The 18248-nt window shown below is 32.4% G+C and overlaps 2 protein-coding genes across 4 annotated transcripts; both read right to left on the bottom strand.

Annotated features, from left to right (window-relative positions):
• Nucleotides 1–718: 718 nt before the first annotated feature.
• Nucleotides 719–4745, bottom strand: LOC131948839 (zinc finger protein 493-like). The gene has a single exon (XM_059310533.1). It carries the CDS (start codon nucleotides 4573–4575, stop codon nucleotides 1048–1050), a length of 3528 nt encoding a protein of 1175 aa, XP_059166516.1. The 5' UTR covers nucleotides 4576–4745; the 3' UTR covers nucleotides 719–1047.
• A 4863-nt stretch (nucleotides 4746–9608) lies between these two features.
• LOC131948785 (uncharacterized) lies at nucleotides 9609–17668 on the bottom strand. 3 transcript variants are annotated; one of them, XM_059310471.1, is made up of 7 exons: nucleotides 17527–17668; nucleotides 15230–15350; nucleotides 13395–13487; nucleotides 12126–12601; nucleotides 11785–11889; nucleotides 10919–10973; nucleotides 9609–10346 (listed from the first exon to the last, which is right to left on the bottom strand). In XM_059310471.1, the coding sequence occupies exons 1-7, from the start codon at nucleotides 17629–17631 to the stop codon at nucleotides 9955–9957; spliced, it is 1347 nt and encodes a 448-aa protein (XP_059166454.1). In that variant the 5' UTR covers nucleotides 17632–17668; the 3' UTR covers nucleotides 9609–9954. The 3 variants fall into 3 exon arrangements, with proteins under 3 accessions (XP_059166454.1, XP_059166455.1, XP_059166453.1); XM_059310472.1 differs by having other exon boundaries at nucleotides 9609–10226; nucleotides 12126–12613; XM_059310470.1 differs by having other exon boundaries at nucleotides 12126–12613.
• Between the last annotated feature and the right edge of the window lie 580 nt (nucleotides 17669–18248).

Below are 18248 nucleotides of genomic sequence, written 5' to 3' on the forward strand. Positions count from 1 at the left end.
TCTCTATATATTTTGCTATTTTTTGCCTTGGTGTCACCCGGTGCGGTCCGCACCCCTCGCCGCTGACAACACTATCCCTTCATAAGCTGATGTCACTGAAACTGGTGAACTATACTTCACCTACCCTGTGGGTTGCCAGGGGAACTTTATTTTACTTTCTTTACAAGTGGACACTAGTCTTGAACAAGCAGGGCGTAGGATTTTGCTTATACTTTTAGTTATATAATGCAACATTGTAAGGATTTACGAACCATGACCATTAATGTGCTGTAATTAAAAAGAGTTTAGTTTTCAGATTTTAAAATTTATAATCATTCTTAAAACTAGTTACATTTAATTAGATTTATTTAGCTTCACGATATTAATAATAAACAGAACACAAAATGTATGCAAAGATTTTTATTAGAGACAACAAAACTAATAGTCTATATATGTAATATTCCGCTCATCTAATTGCTTCCTTAATACTTCATATATATTGTTTGCTAAATTTTGTCCTGTAGCTATAGACAGGCTAAATATACATTTAGCTACACCTAGGTAGGTCAAAGTTTTAAAAGGTTTACAATACTGCTATATTTTGCTTTATATTTTCATAAGCACTTAGAAAAAGTGGAATTGTTGTGAAAAAGTAATAATGGTAAGAAATATAATTGGGCACACATTTATTTTACCATGGATTTATCTCAAATAGCTAGATCTACAACTAGCCCTGTATTTACCATTTTAATTGAATATTGCTCTACCTTGCTGACTTTAACTAAGTGCATATTAGTTTAAAACTAATTTACTAGAATGTACTAAGCACCTACACACTCTCTCCATTGAACTTGAACAAAACTAAACCAAAAAATAACAAAGAAAAACCTTGAAATTAAATAAAAAAATGCTAACAGTCAAACAGAAAACAATAATTAATCTTTAACTTAAACAATATTTCACAAAGAAAGGTCATTCACTATACAGGGCACATCAAAGGACACTTCAGGTGATGTTTATCTCAAAAAGACACGCAAGAATCATTTTTGAGATCAGAAAAACTTTACCTCATTTGTCAAACTTGTTTCTCTCCTGTATGAATTCTAAGGTGTTTTGTAAATTTGTAAGGCTTTTCTCATGTATGAGTTGATGTTTCTGTAAAGTACTCTGTAGTGCAAAACGAGTACCACATTTGTCACAACTGTAAGGCTTTTCTCTTTTATGAATGTTTTGGTGGTTCTGTAAAGTGGAAGTGTCTGAGAAACATTTACCACATATGATGCACAAGTATTTTTTTTTTCCTGTATGTGTTTTAAGGTGTTTTTGTAAACCTGCTAAATTATTGGAACATTTACCACAATTGGCACATTTGTAAAGATTTTCTCCTGAATGAATTCTATGGTGGCTCTTTAAAGCTGAGGGGTGTGTGAAACATTTGCCACAAGTGACACATTTGTAAGGTTTTTCTCCAGTATGAAGTCTTTGATGCTTCTTTAAACCTGATTCTAGTGTGAAACATTTACCACAAGTGATACACTTGTGAGGCTTTTCACCTGTATGAATTCTATTGTGTGACTGTAAAATGTAGGAGAATGTAAAACATTTTCCACATTTATCACACATGTAAGGCTTTTCTGCTAGATGAATTTTACAGTGGTTCTGTAAATTGGTCAGCCTTACAAAACATTTACCACATTTGTCACACATGTAAGGCTTTTCACCAGAATGGATTCTATGGTGTTCCTGTACAGATTTAATGTGAGTGAAAAACTTATCACCTTTCTTACAGTTGTAAGGCTTTTCTCCTAAATGAATTTTACAGTGGTTCTGTAAATAGGTCAGGAGTGCAAAACATTTACCACATTTTTCACACATGAAAGGCTTTTCACCAGTATGGATTGCTTGGTGTTTCTGTAAACTTTTACTTTGTATGAAACATTTACCACATTTGCCACACTTATGACGAATTATAAAGTGGTTCCGCAGACTGCTCTTCAATGCAAAAGATTTACCACATTTGTCACACCTGTAAGGTAATTCACCTGCGTGAAATCTAAGGTGGTTTTTTAAAGAATGATTTGTTGTGAAACATTTTCCACATTTGTCACACTTGAAAGTCTTTTCTAAGTTTTGATTTCTAAGGTGCATCTTTAAGTAAGTAAGTTGTGAAAAACTTTTATCACAGTTGTCACAATTGTAAGGCATATAATCTGAATGTATTTTAACATGTTTCTTTAGGTAGTCACGATCCTTAAACCATTTACCACATTTGTCACAATTGTAAGGCTTTTCTCCTGAATGAATTTTAACATGTTTTTTTAAATCCCAAAAAGCTGTGAAACATTTACCACACGTATCACACTTGTAACGTTTTATTCCAGCATGAATTCTTAAATGTTTCGTTAAGTTTGATGATTCTGTAAAATATTTACCACATTTGTCACACTTGAAAGGCTTTTCTCCTGTATGAACTCTATGGTGTCTCAGTAAACTGCTACATTCTGTGAAACCTTTACCACATGTGCCACATTTGTAAGGTTTTTCTCCAGTATGATGTCTATGGTGATTCTTTAGATTTGACAACTGTAAAAAGCTTTTACCACATGTGTCACACCTGTGAGGCTTTTCTCCTGAATGAATTAGAAGGTGTCTCTGTAAACTTGAAAACTGCAAAAAACATTTGCCACATGTTTCACAAGTAAAAGGCTTTAATCCTGTATGAGTTTTAAGGTGTTTCTTTATTTGGTAAAGCTTTATAAAATATTTACCACATATGTCACACTTGTAAGGCTTTTTAACAGTATGATTTTTTAGCTGTTTTTTTAATTGGCCAATTTTTATGTCACCTTTATGAGTCTTTTTTTCAATGCTATTTCTAAGGTGTTTCTTCAATTGGCTAAGCTTTGTAAAACATTTATTACATCTGTCACACTTGTAAGGCTTTTCTAAGTTATGATTTCTAAAGTGTATCTTTAAGTAAGTAAGCTGTGAAAAACTTTTATAACAGTTGTCACATTTGTAAGGCTTATCATCTGAATGAATTTTAACATGTTTCTTTAGGTAGTCACGATCCATAAACCATTTACCACATTTGTTGCAATTGTAAGGCTTTTCTACTGTATGAATTTTAAGGTGTCTCTTTAAATCCCAAAATGCTGTGAAACATTTACCACACGTGTCACACTTGTATGGTTTTATTCCAGTATGAATTCTTAAATGTTTCGTTAAGTTTGATGATTCTGTAAAATATTTACCACATTTGTCACACTTGAAAGGCTTTTCTCCTGTATGAACTCTATGGTGTTTCAGTAAACTGCTACTTTCTGTGAAACCTTTACCACATGTGCCACATTTGTAAGGTTTTTCTCCAGTATGATGTCTATGGTGATTCTTTAGATTTGACAACTGTAAAAAGCTTTTACCACATGTGTCACACCTGTGAGGCTTTTCTCCTGAATGAATTAGAAGGTGTCTCTGTAAACTTGAAAACTGCAAAAAACATTTGCCACATGTTTCACAAGTAAAAGGCTTTAATCCTGTATGAGTTTTAAGGTGTTTCTTTATTTGGTAAAGCTTTATAAAATATTTACCACATATGTCACACTTGTAAGGCTTTTTAACAGTATGATTTTTTAGCTGTTTTTTTAATTGGCCAATTTTTATGTCACCTTTATGAGTCTTTTTTTCAATGCTATTTCTAAGGTGTTTCTTCAATTGGCTAAGCTTTGTAAAACATTTATTACATCTGTCACACTTGTAAGGCTTTTCTAAGTTATGATGTCTAAAGTGTATCTTTAAGTAAGTAAGCTGTGAAAAACTTTTATAACAGTTGTCACATTTGTAAGGCTTATCATCTGAATGAATTTTAACATGTTTCTTTAGGTAGTCACGATCCATAAACCATTTACCACATTTGTTGCAATTGTAAGGCTTTTCTACTGTATGAATTTTAAGGTGTCTCTTTAAATCCCAAAATGCTGTGAAACATTTACCACACGTGTCACACTTGTATGGTTTTATTCCAGTATGAATTCTTAAATGTTTCGTTAAGTTTGATGATTCTGTAAAATATTTACCACATTTGTCACACTTGAAAGGCTTTTCTCCTGTATGAACTCTATGGTGTTTCAGTAAACTGCTACTTTCTGTGAAACCTTTACCACATGTGCCACATTTGTAAGGTTTTTCTCCAGTATGATGTCTATGGTGATTCTTTAGATTTGACAACTGTAAAAAGCTTTTACCACATGTGTCACACCTGTGAGGCTTTTCTCCTGAATGAATTAGAAGGTGTCTCTGTAAACTTGAAAACTGCAAAAAACATTTGCCACATGTTTCACAAGTAAAAGGCTTTAATCCTGTATGAGTTTTAAGGTGTTTCTTTATTTGGTAAAGCTTTATAAAATATTTACCACATATGTCACACTTGTAAGGCTTTTTAACAGTATGATTTTTTAGCTGTTTTTTTAATTGGCCAATTTTTATGTCACCTTTATGAGTCTTTTTTTCAATGCTATTTCTAAGGTGTTTCTTCAATTGGCTAAGCTTTGTAAAACATTTATTACATCTGTCACACTTGTAAGCCTTTTTTTTCATAAAAATTGTAAGATGTTGATGAAAACTTGATGGTTGGAAAGAATGTTCACTATTCTTAGAAGTGAGACCTAAACTCCAATTGGCAATTTCTTCTCCTCCATGTTTGAATTTCAAATGTGCCTTCAAAAAGGAAACATTTGAAAATGCCACTCTGCAATATTGACACGGATAGAGATCTGTAAAATAATATTATTGAACTTACATTGTTTTTCGTTAAATTTTATGAAAACTTTGATGGAAATACTATGATGCCTATAATCATATCATTGTATGTTGAACATATAAAGTCATTTACTGCATGAAGTGTTCTATTCTAATGACTACTTGAAACAGTGGAAACAAAGATAATTAATGGATTTAACATCAGACATGACAAGTCAACTACATAAATACTCCAATAATGATCTGAAATTAGATGGTGGAAATATGTATGTACTGGATGAATTTGTCCAGTGTAGAGAATAGAGAAAATGTATTTGTCAGCATTGTTCACTTCAAACTCAGCTTGCATAGGCCTACAGAAAGAATAGAGTAAATGTATTTACCACCGGCTCTGTTCTCCATATTTGTTAAGCTGTTATTGCTTATACTAGCAATTCTCTGTAGCTAAATACCCATGTCTCTGGAATAGCTGTTGCAATAATACACCTGAAAATATCAGAATGTTAATCTATTCTAGTCAACCCAGACATAGCTGCAGAAATAAAATTATAAATATACTACATGATGGCTTATTACATTAGTTAAGTATGAAATATTAGTTCAGCTTAACGGTGACTACAATTTTTAAAAATTTAACGGAACAAATTTTAAGTGTGTCTACTTTTAAAATATTACCATAACACTACATTTGCTTAAAGTGAATATTAGAAAGAATAAAAGGATATTTTAAAAGCAGAATATTTTTTAGAAAATCGGCTGCTCATGGCTCTATTTAAAACAATGATAGCACCATCTAACAACACATTATGATGTGCAGGAATGGACCACTCGTTTTAGTACAGAGGTCTCATAACCAAATAGCACAATTGATCTCACAACAACGCTTCTTATCACTGGGCAATATTTCTCCTATTCCTCCTTGTTCCATTTTATTCAAATGCTGTAAGTAACTCATCTTTTGCAGCGACTAGTAAAAATATCAGGCTTGGATTTTCATGTCCATTGGTGTTAAATTTCACAACACTTAAAACAGCTACGTTTCAAGTTTGTATGCCATTGTAAGGTGCTAGTTTTACAATAGCTTATACCTAATTTTACATGGGACTTCTGTTAGTTAAATTACTCAAAAATTTATTTTAAGAACATTATGTAGTAATATATCTTTGTATAGATTCTCGACTTACACTCTCTAAACTGGATTGAATACGCATATATATCTATATACATATATATCTAAATACTAATACATATATATCTATATATATATATTACATTACATTGACAAACACCTTGATACCTATGGCTATAACTAGAACTGTAATAGCATGACCTTTTTTCTAGTTTATATGAGGTACCTACAGGGATAATAAAAATCCGTGCTTGTCTTATAAAATCTCATTAATTTAAATTTAAGGCTTACGGAAACTAAACAATAATTGATAGTGGGTTGCTATCTATGCCAGAAAAATGTGTGACTTCTTGATTAAAAATTAAAGTTGAGAAAAACTATTGTTGTTGTACAATGGAGATCTAGATCTAGGCCTAGTTCAATTTTAAATAAAATTTAACAGCTGTGATAATTTGAAAAGCATATTGAAGTACAAATAAATACATTAAATTAAATGACATTAAAAATAGTAGGCTAAAGTTCATAGGATCTCAAACTTTTTAAATTTTATCTAGCTAGTGATTTTAGTCTGATCTAGAATGTTAATCTAGATTTTAGACTTTGGTAATCTATCGTTTTGGGTACGTAAAATCGCCAGAGGCTATTAATGTACGAAAACGTTACCTCATTGTCAAGGCTGTAATAGAAGTATATTGTGATATGTTTGTGTCAAATATTATAGATAAATGAATAATAAACCTAAATCAATGGCTAAATATATCAATATAGGCCCGAAATTAACTTTAAACAGCAGTGTCTGCAAGCAAGATTTGCTATATAAACAGCAGCCATTTGTAAAATAGAGTGACTTCCGCCTGAATCTTGCGCTATAAGTCTATAAAAATAAAACTTTAACAAGATGGCTGCTATAGTAAATGAGCATGGTTGCATCTGTTGGAAACATCGCTGGTGTTCATTTATTACTGAAAAGTTTTAATTCAATTGTTTAGAAACAGGTACATAAATGAAACAAGGAAACATTTTTGTATTTTTCAAAACATAAATCCTCCTCAAAATGTGAAATAATTATTAAAATGTAAGGAGTCACCTGTTTTTCACATTACTAGTTGCGGGCGATTTTACGTACCTAAAACGATAGATTACCTAGACTTTTTTTAAAGTCTAGATCTTGATTTAAAATATTCTAAATCTAGAATAATTAGAATAGATTGTAGATATAGATTAGCTACTCTGAGCTAGAAATCTAGATCTAAATCTAGATTTGATTATAATTTATAGAATTATACTTATACTAGACTAGATCAGTAGTAGATCTAGTACTAGATTTCTAGATCTAGATCTCTAGATCTAGCAGAAACTTTATGCCAGAAACTAGAAAGTAAGTAACTCTGCATGAGTACTGACTACGCGCCTGGTTTAATTCGTGTCTACATTTATTATTACCTAGAGATCTAACTCGCTATAAATTTAATACGAGTAATAATCACCACATTATAGATTGTTTGCTAAAGATTTCAGCTGTGAAATTTATAGATCTAGATCTAGATCTAGTAGACTCTAATTTATAAGTTTAAAATTATCTAGAAGCGCCGGAACTTGTCAGGTTGAGTACTCGTTAGGTTTCGATCTTTTGGCCAGACTTTCATGACCGATTCCGTAAATTCATCGATAAACCCAGTTGGTTTGTTTAGTAAATTTTAAAATAATGTTTTTTATTGAGATAGCTCCACCTGATTATCCTTTCTTTCATAAAAATAATAAAAAAAAACATAAGAATATACTTAATTTATTGTGATAAAATTGGCATTTGGTAATCGGTTATTATTCCTTGCTTGAAATTATAGCATCGATATCTGGTAAAGGGATATAACTGTCATTGAACGTTAATGAATATGGTTGAATCTGATCACTTGTTTTAACGCGTTGTTGGCAGACTGCGTTCTTGTAAAAATAGCATGTTTGTTAAGTTACCTATACGCAGATTTAAAAAAAAAGTTAAAACAGAAGCTGATAATGAGCTTTATGATAAATTTATTTTACGAGTGAAGGGTTCAGAAAAATAAATAAAAGTCGCAGGATTTCATTTATTAGACATTTACCAACCATTTGGCAAGGAGGTGTACTGTATGAAGTTGAATTTTTTTGGGGGGGGGGGGGGGGGTGGGCCTCCCCCCAAAGAGATGCCTGGAAGAAACTCTGCTCCCAGGCATCTATTCAGGGGAAGATCTGCCCCCCGAAAAAAGTCTACCGCCCCCTCACCCCAAACCAAATTGAATTTATATAGAAAATACATACTTTTAACTGTGTACCTCCCCCCCCCCCCACGGAAATTTCAAGTGCCCCCCCCCCCCCGGAGTAAAAAGAAAAAGTCTGGAAGAAACACTGGTACCATAGCTAGGCTTAGTGTGTTATACGACACGCAATATACATTTGAGACACAGAACCTGGACATATACAAACATCTTCCTTGTTAAGATTTCTTTTTGTTACAATATTAGGCATTATCATATGATTATCATTATGATTATAATTACCAATACCAACATCATCACCATCTCCAACATCAGAATCAGTAACAGTATCATTTTCATGGAACAACTAACCGAATAAAATTAAAATAACAGTTTTAAATGCCTTGTTTTGAAAATAACGTAAGGGATGATATAGGCCTACACAATAAAGAACTCAAAATATAACGTTTGAACTCTTTCCCATATTATGATATATGACTTTGTAAGAGAATGCTGTATGTGTCATAACGGAGAGAAACTATGAACCTGGTGATAATGTGAAACTAAGGATAATGTGAACCTGAGGATAATGTGAACCCAAGGATAATGTGAACCTGAGAGTAATGTGAACCTGAGGATAATGTGAACCTGGTGATAATGTGAACCTAAGGATAATGTAAACCTAAGGATAATGTGAACCTAAGGATAATGTGAACCTGAAGATAATGTGAACCTGAGGATAAAGTGAACCTGAGGATAATGTAAACCTAAGGGTAATGTGAACCTGAGGATAATGTGAACCTGAGGATAATGTGAATCTAAGGATAATGTGAACCCAAGGATAATGTGAACCTGAGGATAAATGAAACTAAGGATAATGTGAACCTGAGGATAATGTGAACCTGAGGATAATGTGAACCTGAGGATAATGTGAACCTGAGGATAATGTGAACCTGAGGATAATGTGAATCTAAGGATAATGTGAACCCAAGGGTAATGTGAACCTGAGGATAAATGAAACTAAGGATAATGTGAACCTGAGGATAATGTGAACCTGAGGATAATGTGAATCTAAGGATAATGTGAACCTTAGGATGTGAACTTGATGATGTGAACCTGAGGATAATGTGAACCTGAGGAAGTGAACCTGAGGATAATGTGAACCTAAGTCCTGGATGCAGAAATATGTATTTATGTAATGTAAAGAATGTTATGTTGCCAACATGGATACACCAGTTTAGCAGTGTGTCTATACGCACATTTGAAAACAAATTACACTCTTATTGTAGATGTCCTAATAATTACAAATCAACATTAACTTTGCCTGTTTTTAAAATGTTCTTTAACTAGACACTTATACACTTAAAGCATTGGTTAAAACACAATGTGCATTTAGATTGTAAATATGTATGCCTATAGGTCTACACTTTAAATAAAAAAGCATTTTTATCCCCAAAGTAAATAATAAGTCAACACAAACTATTTAACGATATACAAATTAATTTATTACCATACAAGTCACTTTGAAATTAACATACAGATTTATCTGTTTTGTAAATACAAATATTGTTTATATCACACAAGCTGATGAGTTAATGAGTTACAAACTTACAAATCCATGTTTTATTACATTTAAAAATTCAAGAGCTTATAAAGATCAGCTTATTATGTTTGGTACCTATTTGAGCTAGGTTAACTCACAGGAGTCCATACACACCAAATTGAGAAGAAAAAAACCAGGGTAACTTTCAAATCTATTGCCACGTTTTATTTTGTAGGTTACCTAATAACAAAATAACGTCAAAAAACACAATTGACAGCAGAAGATATGAAGATATCAATCATTTAATTTTAAAATTAATTAATTTTAAGGAGAAAGCATGAGAATTTACACTCTCCAATGTACTCTTCAGATTCTAAAGATAAAAAACACAACACATCCCCACGCTCCATGGCAAACACAGGCGAACAAGAGGCCTGTTTGTGTTCCGGTGTGGCATTTACATTTCCAATGTTTTCAGTTCCTTGTTTGTGTTGGCACTCCAGTAACATTTTGATAGACTTGTCACTAGCCTGTCTGACCGCGAGATGTGCTATGTAAATACCATCGCATGGAGCGGTAAATCTCCCTGTTTTTGGATTAAAATGTTTTCCAATGTTAGACCACACAACGTGGAACTGCAACAATGAAGTTGACTTATCTGTTTCTGAACCAAGTGCGATGAAACCCAATGCTGAAGACAAGACACCTTAATAAGAATAAAGAAAAAAAAAGAATGCTCATAATAGATTATTTTCTACAAAATGTAATAAATATATATTTGAATCTAAACTAGTGTGTTTTCTTGCTTAAGACAAGAAATATTAATACAAAAAATAGTTTGATTAGTATTTTTCTTAAACAAACCAATGAATTATTCTTTAAAATTAATTAAGCCTTATAGTTTTTGTTGAATTTTCAAGTTGATACTAATGTTTTCTTTATTTAATAGCATTTTAAATATGTTGTTGACCACATCAGCTCAACTACTTTTATTTATACGCAGATAAATGTATGTTAGGTGAAAATAACGTACACAAACAAACAAGTCAAGGGACTTACAATACAATATAATCTAAATATAAATTATTAATTTCCTGTTTTCAAATGTTCTGTTATAATAAATTTAATTAATATACACAAGAAATTATATATATGATATAAAATCCTCATATAAGTAAAATTTGTTTTGAATATGTGTGTATTTGTGATGTTTTTTAAATTTAATTAATATCCAGCCATAAAGACCACAACTTAGTCAAAATAAAATATTTTACTTACCAATGCTTCTTATTTCCATTGACATATTAACAATATCTTTTTCAATAGATTCAACCTAAAACAGATTATATATATATATATATATATATATATATATATATATATATATATATATATATATATATATATAATTTTTATATAGGGTATATATACATATAGCCTATATATATAGGCTATATAAATATATATAATTTCTCTAATACTTTGTGTTATAACCAAGATTAGCAGAGGGTAGGGAAATGGGATAAAATAGTTTTCATTTTAAATATAGCTATGTCCATGTCCATATTTTATTGTGTAATAGGGCTTGTAAAATTCAAAATCTCTTTAGTGAGGGATATACCTTTTCAAACTAAATTAATTGTTTTGAGCATGATTCCCATTGATAACAAAAAAAAGTGGTGTCTTTCATTTTCTAGGCCTCGTTTAAAGATTTTAAAATACCATGTGTACCCGCAAAAGCAAAAATTATAATTATGTTTTACTAATATTAAAATCAAATTAAGTACCCCTAGGTCTAGGCTATCCGTATTCTAATAATGTTGTAATTATGTTTAAGGCAGCATGTTATGGATTCGAATAAATAATAATGTTCGCTTATTTTTTAAATCACAATTTAACGTAGTCTATGTTATTTTTTAAGATAGACTAAATCTTGTAGTTTAGCATGATGATTGTTAACGATTTAAAATGTATTAGCAATTCCGGTAGTAAATTCCGGGGGGGGGGGGGGGGGGGTTGGGGTTGGCAATGTGTGTCTGTGTGTATGTGAATGCTTGTTTGAATCAACCAATCAATCATTTTTCCATAAAAAGTTGTATCATTAAATAAAACCTTGTTCTGATATGATAAAATTACTACCACACCTTTGTCCATTTCTGTCTGCTTGTTGTGGAAATCTGATTCAACATTTGCATCAACTGGTCAATAGGCATCAACCTTTGTTGTACGATATTGCATATCATACTGTACTGAAAGAAATAGGATAAATTTGATTAGATAAAATAAAAAATGCTGGTTTACTACCAAAATAAACCAATAATTAGAATGAAATATTGCGCTAGTTTTATCTTGAAGTTCTAACTTACTGCAGTAACAGAATTACGAAATTAGTAATCATAACACTAAACTAATATGTAAGTATAGTAAATCATAATGGACATATAAAAGAATGGTGTAAGACATCATAAACGCGAGCTTTAAATACCTTTGAGGATAAGTTCTGAATATTGCTCCTTAGAAGTGAATTAGCCTTTGCATTTATTCCCATGTTAAATATTACATCAGAATGTCTCTTGATCTCTAGTTTCATATTGTTATTACTGTCGGATTGAATTTGCAAATCCTCACACATTTTCTGAAACTTGTTTTCGTTTTCCTGCACTTTTAATGACAGCTTTTCTATCTCATTGTTTACATTTATTTGATTTTCCTTTAAAGACACAATATCTTTGTTTACTTTATTACTGTTCCTATCTCGCTCATTCAGCTGAGTCTGAAGCATTTGAAAATGCTGTGTTTGTGTTTTGGACAGGGTTTTTAACCATTCTTCAATATCACATTGCCAAGTGGATACATTTTCCTGTTGTGTGCTCATCGTTTGTTCTATTGCTTCTATTCTCTGCGTGTTTCGAAGGCTGGAAAGGGTTGTTTCAACCATCTCCAACTTCATCAAGACATTAGCTAAAATATCGCCTGTCAATCAAATGCTTGTCATATTATTTAACCTATACAATCCTTTTTTTAATCATAAATCAAAATTTGAAAAATGGTTTGTTTATTTTCAAGCATTCAGCAAAGGAACTTATGGTTTGTTTAAATAAACTGTTTAATAAACATTAATATAGATAAAGATAAAAAATAAAACATTTAGCAGGCAATAAACAAATAATAGTTTATTCAAAACTAATTCAATTTAGCATCTTTCTTCACCTAAATCAAATAATTATTGCATATATTTTATATAAATATTTTTAATTAATTCAAGCGCCTCATTGTTTTTTTAGCACAATTTTCATACTGACAATTGCGATTTGTTATTTCTGGATGGATGAATGGATGGATGGATGTGTGTCCGCAGCTTTAAGTCGTATCTCCTCCTCAACGAAGCAATATCGAGGACTAGTTCCAAAGCAAATATGTTAAGCAAGTTCCGAGGATGATTGTGGGCCCAAAACATTCCCGTGTTTCCTTCCTGGATTTCCCGGAAAAGCAAAAAAAAAACCTCGAAAAAATGCAGTTTTTGGCCCATATCTCGGCAACCAGACCACTTAGCGACTTGAAACATTTACCAATCGATTCCTGCCATAATTTAGAACAATATTGCCGAAGAAAGTTTTCAAAAATATCCTTTCGTTCGGTCACAAAAAATTTGCTGAATATATGATTTATCTCGATTTAAAATTGTTATGGATAACAAAGAAATTGCGCTTATATTGTCACTAGACTTTTTATTAACTTGTTTTTTAAAAGATACCTGATACGGCGGCACAAGAGTCATGGGGGCAGCTTGGTGGTGGTACATTCTCACTTTCTGATAGCTTTAACTCTGGACTCAATCTGGGATCATCTAAGTATGTATGATTTCAAAATGTTTTTACTTTCTTGTATATACAAAGTATAGAGAAAGTCTTGTAATCGTGAAAAAATAAAAAATCGAGATTTTTACAAATCTCAACGGTTTACACCTCACCGATACGGAAAAACTTAATTTTGCAATCTTGTCCGTATGTCTGTGTGTCTGTCTGTGTGTCTGTCTGTGTGTAAACACGATAACTTGAGTACCGTTAGAGCTAGGTTGATGAAATTTCGTATATAAGTATTTTATCAAAATCGTAGATCAGTATCAACTTTTGAGCGATTTCTGATAACCGGAAGTGGTACTTTTTTACTTTGAATATTTCAAAAGCCTATAACTTGAGTACTATTTCAGATAGATAAATGAAATTTCACATGTAAGTAAAAGATCTAATTCTCTCCCTTCTGTCAAATTTTGAGTAATTTCCGTTGTCCAGAAGTACTAATTTACGCTACTTCCGATTTCTCAAAAAACGCATGTAATTTTATAAAGTACTAATAATATTGCGCACTATTATGCACATTTTGTTTTGGCGTTCGCTTGGTGTGCAATTCTTTTTTCTATGAGATTCTATTCTATTTTTAAAAGTTTAAGTAATTAAAAATTATGTCTATATTCCAAGTTATATAAGTATTATAAGAATATACGAGAAAGTTTAGGGGAGATCACTCCCGGTTTATTTTTTATAAACTGTTATTAAAAGAGGGTAAATTTTACAAAGTAAACAACACAGACGGAGCACAAACTGTATTAAGTTTCTATTATTGTATTGTACGGAACTTCATCTGTGTTACTCAATGCTGAACCATGTGAATATAATGAACGTTTACAGTAGCACAACGTATCCGTTGTGTATCGTACTCTTTGAAACGAACGTAAGCGTAATAGTACTTATTTAGAGAACCCAGGGCGACAAATCGCTTTCTTGCAATTTGTTGTCTCATGATGGATATACTTTACCATGAAATGGGCTACATTACTTAATTAGCAAATGGTTTCGATAATTGACTTACAATTTAGTGAGACAGTCTACTAGTATATATATATATATATATATATATATATATATATATATATATATTAAATATATATATATATATATACAGAGAGAGAGAGACAGAGCGAGAGACAGAGAGAGAGAGAGTCCCGAAATTATTTTTTGTTCTGGGGCATTTTTTTGTAGTTCTGCCAATGAGTGTACTTAATCAAAAGACAACATATATAGATTGTCATTGTGTTAAATGATAGAAAAAAGTGGTCTCGCTAGGTCGGATGTCACCCAATGCGAAACCTCATGGTGTCACCCCTACCCCTTTTTTTCTCTGTAAATAGCGTTAAAGTGTTCACATGTTATTCTTATAATGGTTATCTATTGTCGGTTGTTAATAAAGCTGGGTGTAGCATTGTTTTCTCTATAGTGTGTATGTTTACGTCATGGTGTCCCCTCCCCCCCTCCCCCCATCCCTGTAAGGATCAACATATGTACTCAAAAAACTTTTTGACTCTAATTAACCATTCATTAAACTGACAATATATCTTGCAGTTTTTTTGTCTTGGTGTCACCCCCCCCCCCCAAAAGGTGTCAACCGGTGCGGTCCGCACCCCTTGCTCCCGCCTCGCGAAGTTTCTGATATAAAATACATTTTTTGCCCTTTAAGTTTAATTTTGCTATTGAAAATTTTAATGCGTCTTTTAATGTAACACACAGAAGAAGATTTAACAGGTAAACATACCAGGTATCCTCTCTATATACTCAAGCAATGTGGTGTTGGCTGCTGTTACCTTTGCAACAGCTTCCTTGAAGGTCATATTATTATCAGGGTTAGCCATCCAATTTTTTGTATTTGTCAAAATCTTTGGCATAAAAAAAAATATTTTTATTTAATTGTGAATATTAACATATTGTCATACACATTTATTTAAAAAAACGATGAAACATTATATGCTAAGCAATACAATGGCTAAAATGATATATCGAGGTAGGGAAATAGCAATTACATAAAAAAAATTTCTCAGAACTATTACATATAACTAGCAGAGTTTCTTCCAGGCATTACTTCGGCGAGGGGGGGGGGGGGAAGAGAGCTGAGCTCCCCCGACCCCCCCCCCCGAACAAAATGATACTTTACCAGTGCCCGTACCCCGGAAATTTTAGTCCACCCACCCGTCCCCCCCACCCCACGGAGAAAAGTCTCGAAGAAACACTGATGGCTAGGTTGGTTGTGTAAACTAATAGTAGATCTGTATACAATTTATATTAATCATTTCGCCGCAAAAGACTACTATAATTACTTTCACTAAAAGACAATTACTGTTTAGTATAATGTTATATTATACTCTTGGTTTCAAAACATTATAAATAACTCAAGGTAAAATGTGTAATACTGTAGGTCTACACTATTTCTAGAATCTGTATACAAAATTCAACGCGGGGATGGAGTAAAAGCATCAACCAAACACTGAAATACCTAAAAACAACTTGGTATTTCTAGAGAAATTAGAATGCACATGAAAGTTATATCAGAGCGTTTTCGATAGGAATCCCGGATGACTGTTACATTGTAAAGATCACCAAAATCAATAATTACTTATAATAATGTAAGTGCCAAATTAACTAATGTCCCTAGTGCTAAATTCATTCATCAACATACTCAGTTTAAAAGTAACCCCACCCATCCCTCTCCAATTATTACCATGCTTTCAAATTTCAGTAGCTATTCATCTTTTTTTATTTTTTTTTATTTTTTTTTAAATACAAAATAGCCATTTTTTCTCAAAACTTAAAAAAAAATTGTTTCATTTTAAACGGGATATAACCAGTACCTAACGAAATACAACATCTGATATATTTTTAGCAGCTAGGATCTTATGCGGAAAATATAGCGAATAAATATTTTATATTGAAAATCTCAGCAAATCCGAACCTAAATTAGATTAAAAAATTAAGTTTAATAGTTTAGGTTAGGATAGGTTAGCCTGTCGCCTCTCCTGAGACATAGACGGCTAACAAGAGCTGTCCAGACGTCTCTGTCCAGGGCTAGTCTCTCAAACTATCCCCTGGTGTATCCAATATTGTTTGTGTCTTCTTCAAGGTCATGTCTCCAGGTCTTTCTTGGTCTGCCTCTCCTCCTCCTGCCCCGTGGATTCCAGGTGAGGGCCTGTCTTGTTATGCTGGATACAGGCTTATAATAGATTATCACAATTTTTTTAAACTGTTCAAATTCAGTTTAAATCTACTTGTTTGCTTTGCAACAGCGTACTGTAACAAATATTAACCATCGACATCCTTTCATCGTTATAATAACGTGTTTGACGTTATTAATACACAAACACTTGGAGAATACTCTGGGTATTATAATTTCATAGTTTACTTTCAGGGTTTTTATTATTCATTATTCTTCCGGAGAGTGGACACTTCAAAATGAACGGGAGAGGGGGGGGGGGCAGAGGCGTAGCGACCCTTCCCGGCGCCCGGGAGACAAACTTTTTATTTGCACCCCCCCCTCAAACTTTTGATTTGCACAACATCCCTCAAACTTTCAATTTGTTTTTACAACCCATTTTGGCGCCCACTATGGCCGGTGCCCGGGGGTGTGGTGGTACTGAAACTTGCAAAAATAAACACTCTCGGTATACATTATTATTATTTCTTCCGGCGGAGGGGTGAGTAGGCGGTGCACTTTCTTCGTAGTCACTGCCCCCTTCGACATAAGAGAGATACCTGAAAGAAGCACTATTTGGCTTTCGGTAAAACATTATCATTAGACCCATTTTAGTTACATTTTAGTTTAAAACTGTAAGGGTACTGACGTAAAGGTTTACTAAATACAATATAACCTGCCAGATATTGCAGTCGAAATGTAATAGGTTATATTTTAAAAGATACTGTATAGGTCTACTCACAGAATCTGTAAAAAAAAACTTATATTGGTCTACTTACCTGTGTAACAAAATCACCCAAAAGCTGTTATATTGGTCTACTTACCTGTGTGACAAAATGACCCAAAAGCTGTTACATTGGTCTACTTACCTGTGTGACAAAATCACACAAAAGCTGTTGCAGCTGACTATGTGACTCCTCTAGATGCTCCAACAATTTGGTTAAATGTTTCTTGGAATGGCTCTTTAGTGCCATCTTCAGTTTTAAAACAACTACATACAAACAAATGATGAACAGAGGAGATAGTAGGCTAACACAAGCAATGATGTCATTATTTTATCTGCTTTTAAATTGGGAAGCCTTAATCTGATAACTTATTATCTGATCTAGTTTAAATCCACTGACGTATAGGCCTTTATGTGTGAGTGTGTTTGAGAGAGTGTCATTGTGTGTGTGTGTGAAAGACTATATATAAATCTTATATATATATATATATATATATATATATATATATATATATATATATATATATATACATATGTGTGTATATATATAATTTTTGGGAAGATTATATGAGATTAAAATGGGCAAACGCTAAATAATTCAGCTTTAATTAATGATGTATCGAGCTAGCTAGAAAAAGTAATCAAGTAATTACAACTGCTTTTCTTTTTGCTTGAAGGGAAACAAATCGATTAATATTTTTTCAATTTAAAACATGCTTTGCTTCGTCCCCTAAAAACACATCTGTAAATAATTGATAAAGAAATGGGTGATTAGCAGTTATCAGTTGTAGTGCGACTATACTTTTAGCTTTGAGGGATGGGATCAGACTTTTATTTTAGATCACATTACACAGCATTTGAATATTC

Source organism: Physella acuta, unplaced genomic scaffold, assembly GCF_028476545.2.
Source record: "Physella acuta isolate Inbredline_101_S28 unplaced genomic scaffold, ASM2847654v3 ptg000661l, whole genome shotgun sequence".
Taxonomy (NCBI): domain Eukaryota; kingdom Metazoa; phylum Mollusca; class Gastropoda; family Physidae; genus Physella; species Physella acuta.